Below are 15,647 nucleotides of genomic sequence, written 5' to 3' on the forward strand. Positions count from 1 at the left end.
CCACCGCCCGGCCTAGAGCACGGGCCTTCCTCCTGGCCTCCATCTCGACTCCCCTTAGCACTGAGCCCAGAAGCAGCTCCCTTTTGCTAACAATCGTGTGCGTGAGATGCTGCATGCAAACCTAGTGTTTTATAGTCAAGGCATGTATTAAATATACTGTAAATATTCTGATACATTAAAGAACACGGTGCAGAGCCCCAAGACATTAATGCTCATTGAACACTATGCTTAAGTACTGACATGGAAGTCAGGGTCCGGAGGCGCAGGTATCTGGACAATTTGGGTATAATAAAATAAAGATGTGCTAGCGTCCTCTTTCTTTTTAACTTATTTCTTGAAGAGCTGAGGACCATCCAGATGACGTGAATATACACTTTTCCACTACAGAGAACAGAAAGCTATATGACTGCCACTGAAGGAACCCTTCAGTAAAGCAAGTGATCCTCTCCACGCTACCAAATAAACAAAACTCCATGTGTACGAGATTTGTGCAGTTTCTTTCTGGTGGTCATTACAAAGGTTTTGATGACAGCCCACAGCAAAGCACCGTGGCATTAACATCTCACATTTTGCTTACACGGGTGTATTTTCTCCATCCCTACATTCTAAATTTTCTTGCTTTCATTAGGTCAACAAAATTAAACCCTGAGAGAATCCTAACACCCTCTAGATTAGCTCCACTGAAAGCTCTCAGATGCATTTCTCAAGGTCAGGCAGTCGGAACATATTATAAGTTGATGAGGTAGGTGCAAAGTCAAGTCAACAGAGTGAAAAGGAATGGGAAATATTTGCAAACCATCTATCCGATAAAGGGTTAATACCCAGAATATATGTCTATGGACTGATAATATGAAGTTCTGGCAAAAATGCGGAAAATGGAGATTCCTACATTGAAAGTGAAAGTGTGGGCGTACCCGGCTGGCTCAGAGGAGCAAGTGACTCTTGATCTCGAGGTCGTGAGTTCAAGCCCCACAGTGGGTATGGGGCCTACTTAAAATAAAGACTAAAAAAAATTTTTTTAATAAAAAAAAAGAAATTTAGCGATATCTGTTCAGCTTTTTGGATGTTCATGCCTATGCTGTAATTCCAAGAACTGCCTCACCCAAGAACATAAAGAAATGTTTGCAAGCATGTTCACTACAGAATTGTTTATAATCACAAAAACATGAAAACAAGCCAGAGGTTCATCAACAGGGAATAAGTTAAACTGTATGACACCCACACAATACTGTTCAGTCAGAATAAAATATGGACAGGGGCGCCTGGCTGGCTCAGTGTGGGGAGTGTGTGACTCCTGATCTCAAGATCATGAGTTCAAGTCCCATGCTGGGTGTAGAGATTATGTAAATAAAATTTTAAAAATTAAAACATTTTTTTAATTTTAAAAATTAAAAAAGAAAATATGGATACATGTCCAAGACATACTGCTATGCAAAAAAAGCCAGCCTTGACAATAGTTTATATGCAACATTCCTGTTTTTGTTTTAAAAAAGTTTGTATGTATGTATGAAAATAAATATGTACTAAACTTTTCATACTAGTTACTTCTAGGGATTATAGGGGGGGACTTTTACCTTCCATATATCCTGGTAATGTTTAATTGTTTTATTAAAAAAACATTTCTTGTAATCAGAAAAAAAGAATAAAAACCTAAGCAAGAGACTAAAACTCTAGAATCTCAAAATATCTATTTAGAACTGAATTCAAAAGGCTGCCAAACTGCCATCAGAGACCTTTCTCCCGCGAACATAAGTGATTAACATAATACCTGGTAAAATTCAATTCCTTGATCTGTTATGAAGACAATTTCAGTAGAACTGGTCCAACAGAATCCTAGTATGTTGGCGTTCTTGGTCTGAAAAGAATTAAAAAATTTTTCTTAATAAAAAAATGTTTGTATAACCTTCTTCAAAACCTTAAAATACTCTATCACTTTTTACTAAAAGTTACCCGGATTTGCTTACTTATTAACAAATCAAACTTTCTTTTAAATACAACGCTCCCAGATTTCCACCTGAAACACCTCACTGAAGCCCCTGACTCTGGATTCCTTCTGCTCAAGAACAGAGGGAAAAGCCTAAATTTCGGAGAACAGTAACTGATGGGTGCTCGCAAATACCAGCTTCTACCTTAAGGAATCAAAGGACAGCCGGCTTTCTCTTAGGCAGCCGTAACAGGCACTATGAGAGAATAAAGGCCTAAAGGTTCTCAGTGAGTGCTGAGCAACCCGGGGTCGGGCCGTGAGCGCACACCTCTGCCTCGCCCGGTGCCCCACAGCACCCCAAGCCCGAGGGCACACCGGGCTAGGACAGGGGTTCTGTCACACACACAGGATCAGCAGGTCTGCGAGGGGCTCAGATCCTGGGCCCGCGGGCCTTTCCTTGTCGCAGAGCCCACCCTGAACTCCATTTAACAAAACGATGACAAAGCTGCTAAAAGCCACACCCAGCTACTAGCACCTTCTGCCAGTTCCCACAGTGCCACCCTGCGGCTTTTCGCTGAGCCCCCCTCACCTCGTTCATTAGACCCAGCAAATCTAATTAAGACAGATTAGAATCTACGCTTCGGGAACAAAAGCGGAAGGACACAACAGGGACAACAAATCAAGGAAAGGAAACATCAGGAGAGGAGGAAAAAACCCCTCTTCCTAAAACCTCCAAAGAGGCGGCTCCGAAAGGAACCCAGGGTCCTAGCCAGAGGCGCAGCCCGCAGGGGGAGAAGGGCGGGCGCCACACCCAGGCACCCACTGAATCCTCCCAACTCCAGCTCGTAGAAGAAGAAACAGGCTTTTAGCCCTTTTAAAACCGCCCACGGTCCCAGAGCTCACACGCAGTAGGCCTCAGCGCAAGGCTCAGCCTGGATCCAAGTGTGTGCGGGCAATCCGCCTGCCACACCGGGAAATGGCCAGCAGCTGGGAAAGGACCCGGGCCCTACCTTGCACTCTTGAGTGTATTCCAGCTGAGAACTATCTGGGATAAAATTAGAAAAATCCTGAAAAGGAAAAAAAGAAAGAAAACAAAAGGAGAAAATTTAGATCAAGCAGCATACTGCCAACCTGTATTGGTAGACAAGACAAAAGACAAATTTATTTTTATTTTTTCAAAAGACAAATTTAAAAAGTGATCAGAAAAGGGGCGCTTGGGGAGCTCAGTCAGTTAAGTGTCTTCCTTCTGCTCCGGTCGTGATCCTGGGAGTCCTGGAATCAGCCCCGCATTGGGTTCCCTCCCGGGGGGGGGGGGGGCACCTGCTCTCCCTCTCCCTCTGCTGCTCTCCCTGCTAGTTCTCTCTTGTTCTCTCTCGCTCTGTCATGTAAATAAATAAAATCTTAAAAAAAAAAAAAAGATCAGAAAAAAACTGACAAGACAAGAAAACTAAAAGGACCAATGTGGACAATCCATCTCCTTACAACTCAATTAAAAAAAAGTTAATCCAAATATTCAGTTAGAGTTTAGAAACTGATACTGAAAACCAACTGATTTCAGAGAAAGTGTTGCTGCACCTTGTAAGGGGCTTTCCAAAACTTTTAGTAACGAATACCGACAGAAGGAAATCAGATTCTGCCTCTTCCCAACAGCTTTCACTCTACCAATGACGATGGTGAATACTTATAAAGCCAAAAAGGCCAAACGGTGCTCCAACTTTGAACGTCTGTTCCTAGGAGGTCAAGCATTCCAAGATGCAAGAAGTGAGTAAATGGAGCTATTCCAGGTAAAGCTAATTCACCAAGTTGCCAAGAATGCACCTCACATAATCTATGCTGCTATCAATCAATACAAAAAATGCCTCAGGCTCCAAACACTTAAAATTTTTTTTAAGTCAAAAATGACAAACTAAGGTCACGAGTATTTATCCCTTGAAATGTCTTTCTCCAAGAATTCCAAAGGCTTCAAATACAATACAACAGAACCTTAACTTTCATGGCATTAAAATAATAAAGGCTTCCTTTAACGCTGTTTTTTGCAATTCATTCTCTTCTAAATATACTTCTAATGTCCTTTTCTTTATGCTATCTTTAAAGATAGGTCCTGGGGCACCTTGCTGGTTCATCTGAAAGAGCATGTGACTCTTGATGGGGGGGTCATGGCTTCGAGCCCCACGTTGTGTGTAGAGAGATTGCTTAAATAAATAAAACTTGAAATAAATAAAGATATCTTACCACAGTCTTTGAGGTCCTCTGGACAGCCAATATCTTATTTTCTAAGGAAAATTTAATGCATTTCACTTCTCCTTTGTCTTCCATTCTTTAAGGGAAAAAAAGTATATTATGAGTTAAAGTTAATAACCGAATACTAGCATCTAGCATTTTGTGAGAAAAGTTATATACTCAGGAAGCAGCAAATCTTAGTTGAAAATTAAGTTTCTGAAACTATCAGGACTTCTTTTCAAACAACAAAATCCAACTGGCAACGAGTTGCTGATGAAATTTAGTTTTGTGGTTAACAAGTGACTGACGAATTAAGAACACGTGCATTTTCCCTTGAGAATCATCTTAAACATAAGTAATACCCACACGGCAACCTTCTCCAGAAACTACCCTCTTTCCTCCCCATCGCTCTCACAGCAGTGTGTGAAGGAGTGTAAGCTTTCCTGTTTACTTCCCAATCTACAGGACCTCCAACAGACGTTACAAACGGAAGTCAAGGGATGGATTACAGGGCAGCACCAGCAAACTTTTGATTGTGGTGACGGTTAACACATGTCAAAACTCATCAACTGTATATGTTAAATATATGCCGTTAATTCTACCACAATAAAACTTAAAAATACACAAAATTGCTAAAATTTTTACCAATAAAATTAAAATTTAAAAGAGGGTAAATCCAGTATCTTCCTCCTCAAACCCTACTAAGCCCCCAAATCTGGATCATCACGGGCTCACTCTCATTTTCCACGCCCAAATGACCACCAAAACTTACCCAAGACCTTCCTAGGCACCTCCTGAGTGTCTGTGGGATAGCAGTCTACTCCGCCTGCGGGCTGCTCTTTAGTACGCCTGGCTCAGACTATCGCAATCACCGCTCAGTGGTATCCCTGACGTTGATATGCTCCCAACTAACGCAGCTTCAGTGTGGTGAACAGCATGATCTTTCCAAGCACTGATAAGATCATGCCATGCCCCATCTTACCAATTTTCAATAAGAAGATAAAGCCCTAATTCCATCGTAGAATACATACGGTTCAAGCTGACTCCTGCCTGTGGCCAGACCACCACCACCTCCCCTTCCCCGCAAGGACACCTGATGTCAGTTACACAGACCCGAAATTCCCCCAAACACCATCCTTGCTCGCCTTTACACTCGGTGTTCTCTCCATCTGAAAGGCCTGCTCTATTCCCCATGTGGAATCATCCCATTCAAGCTTTAAAGTTTTGCTCAAAGGCTCCCTCCTCTCGCAGGCCTTCCCCATCCTGGGCAGTGGTGTTTCCTGGCCTCCCCCAGGATAAATGTCTCAGCTCTTTTGCCTGCCCAAACTCTGAAGAGAGTGTTATTACAGCACTTTTCACAATCAACAGAATGTGTCCACACACTTGTCTCCCACACTAAATTTATGAGTTCTGCAAAAGGGTGCCCGGCTGATTCATAACCTTCCCATGCCTGGTGCCTAGCACAGGGGCTACAATCAGAGTTTGTCCAACCAATGAGTGACTTGTTTTCTACTTCAAAAACTGTTTTCGGGGCGCCTGGGTGGCTCAGATGGTTAAGCGTCTGCCTTCGGCTCAGGTCATGATCCCAGGGTCCTGGGATTGAGTCCGGCATCGGGCTCCCGGCTCAGCGGGGAGCCTGCTTCTCCCTCTGACCCTCTCCCCTCTCATGCTGTTTCTCTCTCGCTCGCTCTCTAAAAAATAAATAAAATCTTTAAAAAAAAAAAAAACTGTTTTCTATTAGCACAGGCCACCTGCAAAAAAACTTAAGTCACCACTGAACTGAGGGCCCACACTGTACTTTCCCCTTCTGTAATCAAGGAGTTAAAGACCAGATAATTTATCAACCAAACTGAGATACTTCTGAAAGTGAAAGGAAGGGCTATTCATAATTATACTGGTTCAACTTGCATAAACTGGGATATCCAGTCACCTTTAGTGGAAGCTGGGATTTTCTTAAAATACATTATTATATAGGAAACACTAACCAGAAATCTCCTTCACCTACCACACAGCCCGAAAAAACCGGGGCCAGATGAGGAAATGAAGGCCCTCCTCAGTCAACATGCCAAAAATGGGCACATCAGTAAACTGACTCGCTAATTTCAAGTGCCAGGAAGTGGGTTCCCTGTATCTGAGCATTTGATTCCCAAATCGAGAGAACCACTCTACACATTTCACTGACACTTAGTACTGATCTGTGCCACAACACCGCGCAGCAGGCGTCCCCTTCCCTCTCCCTACACACACGGATTGGCAAGTGAGTATACACTTCAGGCCTCTTACAGCCAAAGGACAAACCTTTAAAACCACCTTCTGAATGAGAAACAGAAACACATCATTTTGTTTACATGTGACAATTATTCTGTGAACGTCAACAGTTACCGAAATGAGATGGGATTCCTATCATCTGGGCCTTTAACTACCACCCCGGTGGCTCCACCTGAGCGAACTGCAAAAACCTGGGACGGAAAAGAAGCAACGTTAATGGTCTGAACTTTGAAAGACTTTAGACACATAGACCAGCCTACAAACGACTATTTCTACTACACCCCACTCCTGGTTCAGCTGAACTAACGTGGCATTTATCAATCTGCAGATGCTTGGTGTGCACATCAATTTTAAGGGACAAAAGCGTAGAGACCAAAAAGACTGCCATTCCGGGTGCAGCCCACTGGGCAAGACCCGGCCGGGGTCCCCGAGGCTACACATTTTAATCCGGTACGCAAAGGCGCCCCTGATGCACTTGAGCACACCCTGCTACTCCTCACACTGCTTTTCCCCCCTTTCCAAAATCCCGAGAGTAAGGGCAGTCTCAACGTCTAATTCCTCGACTGCAAGGGTAACTAATGACAAAGACAACAAAGGCGCCGGGAAAGGGCTGGCGAGCTAACAGCTGACCACACCGGCCAAAGGGCGCTGCTGGGTGGGCGGCGCAGGCTCGGGGTCCACCTAGCTGTCACTTTGAAGAAAGCCCCCGCCAAGGTGGCTCCCGGTCCCTCGGCCCACCCAAGAGCCCGGAGCTGCCGCCACTCCGGCGCCGGGACCGGAGGGGAGGCCCCAGGCCTGTCCCCCCCCGGCCGGCACCCGACCTGGGTGCGCGCGGGACGCCCCTGGGGCGCCGGGGACGGCGGGCGTGGCGCGTCCGGCCGCGCGGGGGAGGAGGGCGCGGACCGGCCCGGACCTGCTTGTTGGCCTCATCGAAGAAGACGCAGTTGACCGGGTTCGCCTTCTCGAAGTGCACCGGCCGGTCGCACAGCTCCAGGTAGTAGTCCTCCTCGCCCATAGCGGGCGCCGCCACTGCGGCGGGGAGTCTGGCGGCGGCCGCCAGCGTGGAGCGGGGCGAGCGGCGCCCGGCACAGGGACGCGACGAGTCGGGCCGGGCGGTGGCGACGGCGATCTGACCGGGCGCGGAGGCCGCTTCCTGGTGCCACGCCCCCACCCCGTCCGGCACGTGACCCGCCGGCCTCCGCGCTTAAAACGGCGACGGCCGACCGGCCGCGGTGGGGCCTAGCGACCGCGACCGCACCCTGGTTGGCGCGAGAGGCTCCGCCCCTTTCTTGGAGGGCGGAGTCCCAGCACGGCTCGCGGGGCGAGGGCGTGCCCCGGAAGCCGCGCGGAGCCGAGGGCGGGTGTTGGGACGGCCACTCCCGCCTGCGCCTTCCCGGGCAAGTGCAGGTCCTGGCTCCCAGTCCATCCCGGGAGGTTTACGCCCGGCGCGCGCCTGCCTGGGGCAGGGCTGCCCCCGGTCTAGGAAAGGCTTACGCTGTCTCTCCCGCGGGTTTATTGAGCCTGTCTCTGGGAACTTAGTAAGTAAGGGAGGGGAGAGCTGTGGCCAGCGCCTGGATGCTGTGAGCATGTAACAGGGAAACCCAGTTTAGATTGCAATCAGAAAGCCTGTTTTGAATGGCTTTGACATTTGAGGGAGGGTGGGGGAAACTCCTCATTCAACGGAGATGGAAGGGAGGAAGAAAGGGATCACGGATGACCCCGAGTTCTCTAAGATAAAGAGGCTTGAGAAGTTTGGCAGGGAAGTGGTGAAGATCAAGAGTTGCGTTTTGGACATGTGAATCCGAGGAGAAATGACATCTACATAGATGCATATGTGGGGCTGAAGCTCACCAAGAGTGACAAGGCTGGAGATAGTAATCAGTATCGGAATACTGATGGTATTTGAAGCCGTGGAATTGGATGGCATTGCCTCCCATAGAGCCATAAAGTGAAAAAACCAACCTGCAGAGGCTGAGAAGAGGAATCAGTAAAGGACAACAAGCAGAGCCGGCCAGAGAAGTACACAGAAACCTAGGGGTGGGGGAGGCCTCTGGGGCTGAGTGAAGAACTGTTTCAGGAGATGGGGTAAGTCCACTTTGACAGAGGCTGCTGAGAAGTCAGAGAGAGTGCTGAAAAGTGTCCCCCACTTTTACCCCAAGGAAGACACTGATACTTGCATGGGGGGACCATCACTGCAGGGACTGGGAGGCAGAGCCACAGGGCAGGCAGCGGGTTGGAAGTGAGAATGGGAAGTGAGGAAGAGGTGATAGGCAGCAGATTCCTAGTAACCGATCTGGAGAAGCTTGTCCCTGAGAGGAGCGGAGGAATGGACATGGAGGTGGCCCAGGGTGGGAGGAAGTAGGAATGAGTTAGGTTTTTCAAATGAAAGCAGCAGCAAGGCCGTGCATACTGTACTGAGCATAAGAACATTCCAAGTCTCTTGTGGAGCCCAGGAATCTGTAGAGGCCAGGGACCTCTGAGAGAGAGTTGGAGGATTATATTTATGAACAGCGGAGTGCGGCATCTTTGTGTGAGTGAGAATGGTTTAGCAGAGAGACAACGATGGAATATACAGAGAAGACGAGATATCCAAGTGAGGTGAGATGGGGCAGGACCCAGAGTGCATATGGAGCGGTTGGTCGTTTCTGTAAGCACAGGATAGAAGGAGGCTGGGAGATCTATGGGTAGGAAAATGAAGGCCTTCCTCTCCTTTCTCTGTTAAAAAGAAAGAAAGAATGTGGAGGGAGGAAGGAAGGAAGGAAGGGAGATGAAAACGAAAAAAACCTATTCCTGTAAGGCTCCTACCATTGATCATACCTGTCCTTATCTCTGTCATCTACTAACCAGGATCACAGAATCCTTCCACCCACGTCCTGCTGTCACCTATCAGCATACCTGCGGAAGACCCATCCCACCCCGTGCTGTCCCCCCAGCTGCTCCCCTGCGACCATTCTTCACCACCTCCAGGAGCCTCCTTTGTCCTACCTTTTCTGCCCAGTCTATTGCCCCCTCCTTCCCTTCCCTCCTCATCCAGCTGCAATTCCGTGTTCCCCCATGCCAGTACTGGTTTTGCTGTTACCCTCAACATCCTTGCTCCTCGGTCCTTGTCACACTCGCCTGACAGAACCTGAGCCCAGATGCACTCCACCTGCGTTCTCTGCACCTGCCCCTGCAGGAGGAGCGGCACAGCCGGGCAGCATCAGCGGTAGGAACGCCAACGGCCCTCGGTCCTGCCTGGCTCTCCTCCATTCCCTGCAAATGGAAAAATGCCTTTGCAAAAGGCAAAGACACGGCCAAGCCTTCTCCGCTCTCCTCAGCCTGCCTGCAGCCCTTCCCAGACACCTACCTGGCCTCTGCTTATGGGGAAAAGCGAAGTCATCAGACGGTAACGCATGGTCCAGCCCACCATTGCTGCCCCTCCGCCCTTCCTAGCCTCCGTGGAGCCAGAAAAATGCCTGTCCTGCCCAAGAAAGTCTTCAGATCCCATTTCGCACTTTCTCGGAAAACTTAAGGTGTTGATTATCATACCTCTCCTCACAACCTGGCTCCTAGAAATGGTCTTTCACTTTGCTGCTCTCTTTCTTCTTAAAAACACAGCAACTGAGCTGAAGACAAACACAAAAAAACTTTCCTGAAACGCTTATGTGTCTCCAGCTATGACCCCCTTTCTCTCCTTCACAGCACACTTCTCCGAAGAGTTGTGATGCTCTGCCCCCACTTCCCCAACCTTACCCCACTCCAGTTTGCCTTCGGCCCCATCACTGGAAACAAAAGAGCGCTCATGAAGGTCCCCAGGGAGCTCCATGTCGCTATGTTCATGACAACTTTTCAGTCATTTTATGGGCTCCGTACCTTTTAATCACTCCCTCATTCTCATGAAATTTTGTTGATATTTATGTTGGTCCTTACTTGAGTAAATCTGTTCCTGTTGTACACGAGATCCACGAGGGGAGGGCTGTGTGTCTGTACTGCGGTCTGTCCCTCGGCCCTTACATCCAGTTGCCTACTTCTTCTCACCTCCACTAAGGTGCCTCAGAGCACTTGGAAACCAGCATCTCTAAACCAACCCTCCTGACCTTCGCCACCAGGGTCCTCTCTCAGGGTCCCATATCCCTGTCAGTGGCACCTCCGCCCACACAAGTGCACAAATCAAGAAGCTGGAGTCATCCTGGACACTTCTCACCCTCTTACCATCCCCCATGCCAAAGGCCAATAGACCATCGATAAGGAAAGTCTGGAGATTGAGGAACCCCCATGGTTCACTACTCCAACCTTCCCTACAGAAGAGCATATTTGGAACAAGAGCCCCACAAGAATGTTGGCCAAGAGCAGGGAGGAAGTAGTGCAGTTGGGGGCGGGGAGGGGACGAGGTGCTCAGAAAAGACTTGCCTTCCTTCAATGCTGGGCATCTTATCCCTCTTCCCAGAGAGTTAAATTCAGTCAGCTATGGCAGAGTTTTGTTCCCAACAGAGCCAGGCTTAATTTTTGTGCACCTCACCTTGGGTCTGCAAGCAGCACTGAGAACTGCCTGGTGATGGGTGAGAGGTCCCCGAACACAGTGGTCTTGACAGTGGCTGTGGCCCAGGAAATGCAGAGCATCCGGGAAGCCACTGCAGGCCACGCAGAATCCAGAGGATCTGGAACTACCTTGGCAAACCAAATCTTTGCCTCTCCATGGTCCATTTCTTTCAGTCACAAACGTATTTGTTTCTGTATAGTTGAGCATTAAAGACATTGAATGTTTGCCTCATGCCCATATAGAATTCCCTATTCTTCCCAGATTTAAAAAATTATCTTTTCCTTGGTAAACATTAAGACTCTGAAACTAGCCCATAAAAGTAGATCAACAGTCATTTCTAGAATTTTGAGTTTGCAGATATTACCAGGACTCAAATTCGTAAGTGCCTGATACCAGCTTGGGAATCACCATAAATGACAGACCAGAATTAGAATTAGGTGAGAATATTCTTTCCATTGTATCCCCATCCAGTCTGATAATTCCTTCATTTATCAGAAGGTTCTTTCTGTGGGTTTCCTTTGTTACTTAGGCAGATGTTTCCTTCCTCGTTTCAGTTATTTCCGTTCATAGTTCCTATTTCTGCTCCTTCTTTAAACATTAAATTGACAAAAGATTGCAAAGCTATATCTCTGTTTTAGTGTCTTTTTATTGCTGCCACACTTTTTGTCAGCTCTAGATCTGATTTTCAGAGACAAAAATTTATATGCAAACCAGAGTAATGCAAATGTTTTATATTCAAAATTCACTTTTATTGGGAATAAAAAGTTTCATTTTTTAAGTGGTTCATTAAACAATCTCAAAACATTGTTCTTTTAACTGAATTTCGTTGTTTTGGAAGATAATTTGAGCAAAATTTTTCTAAAAGCCTGTTTTTACATTGAAACCCGTGGAAAGACCAGTAGGCAACTTGCCCATCCCTTCTCATGACTACATTGGAGTAAAAGTTCACAGGGGTGTTTGAACTCAGACATTTCCCAAGATTCAATGGCTCCACAAACCAGTTGGTTGTCAGAATCAAAAGGTTTTATTTATTTATTTTTTTAAAGATTTTATTTATTTGACAGAGACACAGCGAGAGAGGGAACTCAAGCAGGGGGAGTGGGAGAGGGAGAAGCAGGCTTCCCGGTGAGCAGGGAGCCTGATGTGGGGAGAAGCAGACTCCCTGATGTGGGGCTCGATCCCAGGACCCCGGGATCATGACCTGAGCCGAAGGCAGACGCTCAACGACTGAGCCACCCAGGCACCCCAGAATCAAAGGGTTTTTTTGTTTTTTAAGATTTTATTTATTTGACAGAGACATAGCAAGAGAGGGAACACAAGCAGAGGGACTGGTAGAGGGAGAAGCAGGCTTCCCACAGAGCAGGAGCCCGATGCGGGGCTCGATCCCAGGACCGTGGGATCATGACCTGAACCAAAGGCAGATGCTTAACGACTGAGCCACCCAGGCGCCCCTCAAAAGGTTTTAAAAATATGGGGCGCCTGGGTGGCTCAGTTGGTTAAGCGACTGCCTTCGGCTCAGGTCATGATCCTGGAGTCCCGGGATCGAGTCCCACATCGGGCTCCCTGCTCAGTGGGGAGTCTGCTTCTCCCTCTGACCCTCCTCCCTCTCATGCTCTCTGTCTCTCATTGTCTCTCTCGCAAATAAATAAATAAAATCTTAAAAAAAAAAAAAGGTTTTAAAAATAAAAACATGCTATATTGTAATTATGAAAACAATGCACACACGGAAATCAATATAATTTCAATAGTACAGGAAGATATCAAGTGCAAAAAAGCTCTCTTCTCCCTCCTCCCCCAAAATGGTCAAGGCCATAACCCAGAGAAAGCCACTGTTACCAAGTTCTATTTTAGACTTTGACGATAACACTATAACTCATATACTTACCTCATTTTATGAGCTTCAGGTAGTACATGTTATTCTGCTATGAAAAGATAAGGAATTTAGCACACTGATCTGCCTCTCACCTCCCTTGCCCAATACTTCTCAATTTTTGTTGCTTTTATTATTTTTAGTTCTTCTAGTATTTACTCACATAACTTCATATGATACACCCAGACCTCCATTTTTGATCCATCAATGTTAAGAAGTTTCCAGGGACTCTACACTATATAAGATGGGGAGGGGCACCTGGGTGGCTCAGTAGTCAAGTGTCTTGGGGATCGGCTCAGGTCATGATCCTGGGGTCCTGGGATTGGGCCCCACATGTGGCTCCCTGCTCAGCGGGGAACCTGCTTCTCCCTCTCCCACTCCCCCTGCTTGTGTTCCCTCTCTCGCTGTGTCTGTCAGATAAATAAAATCTTAAAAAAAAAAAAAAAAAAGATGGGGAGATGAGGGCACTTATACCAACCCCTCTCCTCTGCTTCCCCCCCCCAGTCCAAATTTATATTGTCAAGGTTTGGGGCATTAACATTCTATAAATATAAATTCAGTTCCTTGTCTATGGATTATATCTAAATGTTGAAAAGTAACAGTATTAAAATACTACCATTATTTCTTAAAATATTATGATATTCACCATAGAACCATGTGGAATTATTGGGTGTATAGAAAAGTAAATGTTATTGTTGGTCCCTACACTTGACCACTTAAAAAGAATGTCCCGGGGGCGCCTGGGTGGCTCAGTCGGTTAAACATCTGCCTTCGGCTCAAGTCATGATCCCGGGGTCCTGGGATCGAGCTCCACATCAGGGAGTCTGCTTCTCCCTCTGACCTCCCCCATGCTCGTGCTCTCTCTCTAATGAATAAATAAAAAATCTTTAAAAAAAAAATAATGTCCCAAATATCAAGGTCAAAATTCTCCACCATTTGCTCAAAAAATCATGGCATGTTTTTGTTTACTTCAACAAAAGTTGACTTTATGTTTTTTCTGGAGCTTTTACTTGCTTTTCTTTTTGTTGTTGACAGAGGCGAGTGTGTTCATTGTATCTTTTAGCTCTCCCTGGCTTTTGTTCATTATCCGGTTTGTGTGATGGACTCCACGTTGTTCTTTCACAGGTCCTACATGGAGCCCTCTCATTTCTTATTCTGTTGTAATTCTATAACTATTGTATCAGTTGGAATTGCATTTGCCCAAGTAATAGAAAACCCAACTTATAGTAGCTTACCCAAATAGGACTTGAATTTTTCTTAAGGAATAAGAAATCTGGAAGTGAGCCATTCAGGCCTGGTACTAGGGTTCCATGATGGTTCAGAGAGCCACATTCCTTCTTTTTCTCACGTAGCCATTCATCCTCAGTGTGTGGCTTTCATCCTCATGCTCATCACCTGATAGCTGAAGGATGGATGCTTACTTCTAACACGGGGTCTACAGTTCCCAGGCAGGAAGAAGGGGAAAGGCAGAAGGCAAAGAGCTGGTGCTGGCTGAGTTTGATCAACTTTTAAGAGTTTTCCCAGAGGTGGGGTGCCTGGGTGGCTCAGTCAGTTGGGCATCCAACTCTTGATTTCGGCTAGGGTGGTGATCTCAGGGTCGTGAGATTGGGCCCCGAGTCAGGTTCTGTGCTCATTGTGGAGTCTGCTTGGGATTCTCTCTCTCCCCCTCTCCCTCTGCCCCTCTCCTCCCCCGCTTGTACTCTCTCTCAAATAAATTAATAAAATCTTTAAAAAAAAAAAGTTTTCCCAGAGGATCACACCCAGCGACCTCTACTTATAGCCTATCGGTCAAAGATGTCTGATAGCCACTCTAGCTGCAAGTCTGGGAAATGTAGTTTGTAGCTGGGTACATTATGCCCTGTAGGAAACAAGTTTTTAGGGGTGCCTGGGTGGATCAGTCATTAAGTGTCTGCCTTCAGCTCAGGTCATGATCCCAGGGTCCTGGGATTGAGCCCCGCATCGGGCTCCCTGCTCCACAGGAAGCCTGCTTCTCCCTCTCCCACTCCCCCTGCTTGTGTTCCCTCTCTTCTGTGTCTCTGTCAAATAAATAAATACAATCTTAGAAAAAGAAAAAAAGAAAAGAAAATACATTTTTAGTTAGGGAGATGTAAATAGATACTGGATTAGCAACTAGCAATGAGCTTTTTTTCATTGCATTTCAAAGTTAGTTGTGCAGTTTCTTAAAATTTGGATTCCCAGGTCCTATCATTCCACCCCCCCATCCCCTTCCTTGGGAATGTTACTCTGCTCTTAGTAAACTCCTCAAATGAACATGTGCATGCAGATTTTCACCTGTTCACAAACATGTGGGGACCACTGTTTAGTTGTGAAGGTCAAAGCTGTATATGAACTCTTTTTTCCCTGTAGGGATTATTTAATCATCACATATTTCTGAAGCTCCCACTTTGTATCAGCATTTCCTTAAGCTCTTTGGAGAACATGAACATGTCAAGTATTTATTACCCTGGCTCCAAAAAGTGCATTATAATGCCACATACGTGATACACAAAAATCTAAGGAATATAATATTGTAATAGAGCTAAGAAGGGCTACAGGGGCTTATCGGCCTCGCCGTGCTTTGAAGACCGGTGTGGTCAAACACGGGAGGGGGCCGGTTGGAGGATGCAGAGGCAGGTGAAGAAGGCAGGAAGAACATGTGACAACAGGTACACCATAACACTAGGGGCAGAAGAAACAGGCTACCCGATACAACAGTTTAGAGTAACACCATACGATTTAGGGGTAATGGGAAAGGACTGCTACGTTATTACCATGTCATAACTTTTTGTGACTTAAAAGCTTTGCATAAAGTAGTATCTGATCTCTTCAGAGCTAACATTTGAGTC

At 46.5% G+C, this 15,647-nt stretch overlaps 1 protein-coding gene and 1 long non-coding RNA gene across 5 annotated transcripts in view; one reads left to right on the plus strand and one right to left on the minus strand.

Moving 5' to 3' along the window:
• The window catches only part of RMC1 (regulator of MON1-CCZ1), a 21,333-nt gene extending 13,772 nt beyond the window's left edge, over window positions 1–7,561 (minus strand). For 2 of the 4 annotated variants that reach the window (XM_081801491.1, XM_081801494.1), the window contains exons 1-5: window positions 7,326–7,561; window positions 6,527–6,603; window positions 4,157–4,241; window positions 2,935–2,991; window positions 1,769–1,855 (exon numbers count right to left, since the gene is read on the minus strand). In XM_081801491.1, the coding sequence (XP_081657617.1) occupies window positions 1,769–1,855; window positions 2,935–2,991; window positions 4,157–4,241; window positions 6,527–6,603; window positions 7,326–7,427 (408 nt within the window). In that variant the 5' untranslated portion in view covers window positions 7,428–7,561. The remainder of the gene's footprint in view (window positions 1–1,768; window positions 1,856–2,934; window positions 2,992–4,156; window positions 4,242–6,526; window positions 6,604–7,325) is intronic. The other 2 variants (XM_081801493.1, XM_081801490.1) reach the window with 2 other exon arrangements.
• A 2,132-nt stretch (window positions 7,562–9,693) lies between these two features.
• LOC115941391 (uncharacterized) lies at window positions 9,694–11,555 on the plus strand. The gene is made up of 2 exons (XR_014139657.1): window positions 9,694–9,807; window positions 10,449–11,555. It is a non-coding gene; the product is annotated as an uncharacterized LOC115941391 (long non-coding RNA).
• Window positions 11,556–15,647: the final 4,092 nt, after the last annotated feature.

The sequence above is a fragment of the Leptonychotes weddellii genome, chromosome 13, assembly GCF_054177405.1.
Source record: "Leptonychotes weddellii isolate Sample4059 chromosome 13, ASM5417740v2, whole genome shotgun sequence".
Classification (NCBI taxonomy): domain Eukaryota; kingdom Metazoa; phylum Chordata; class Mammalia; order Carnivora; family Phocidae; genus Leptonychotes; species Leptonychotes weddellii.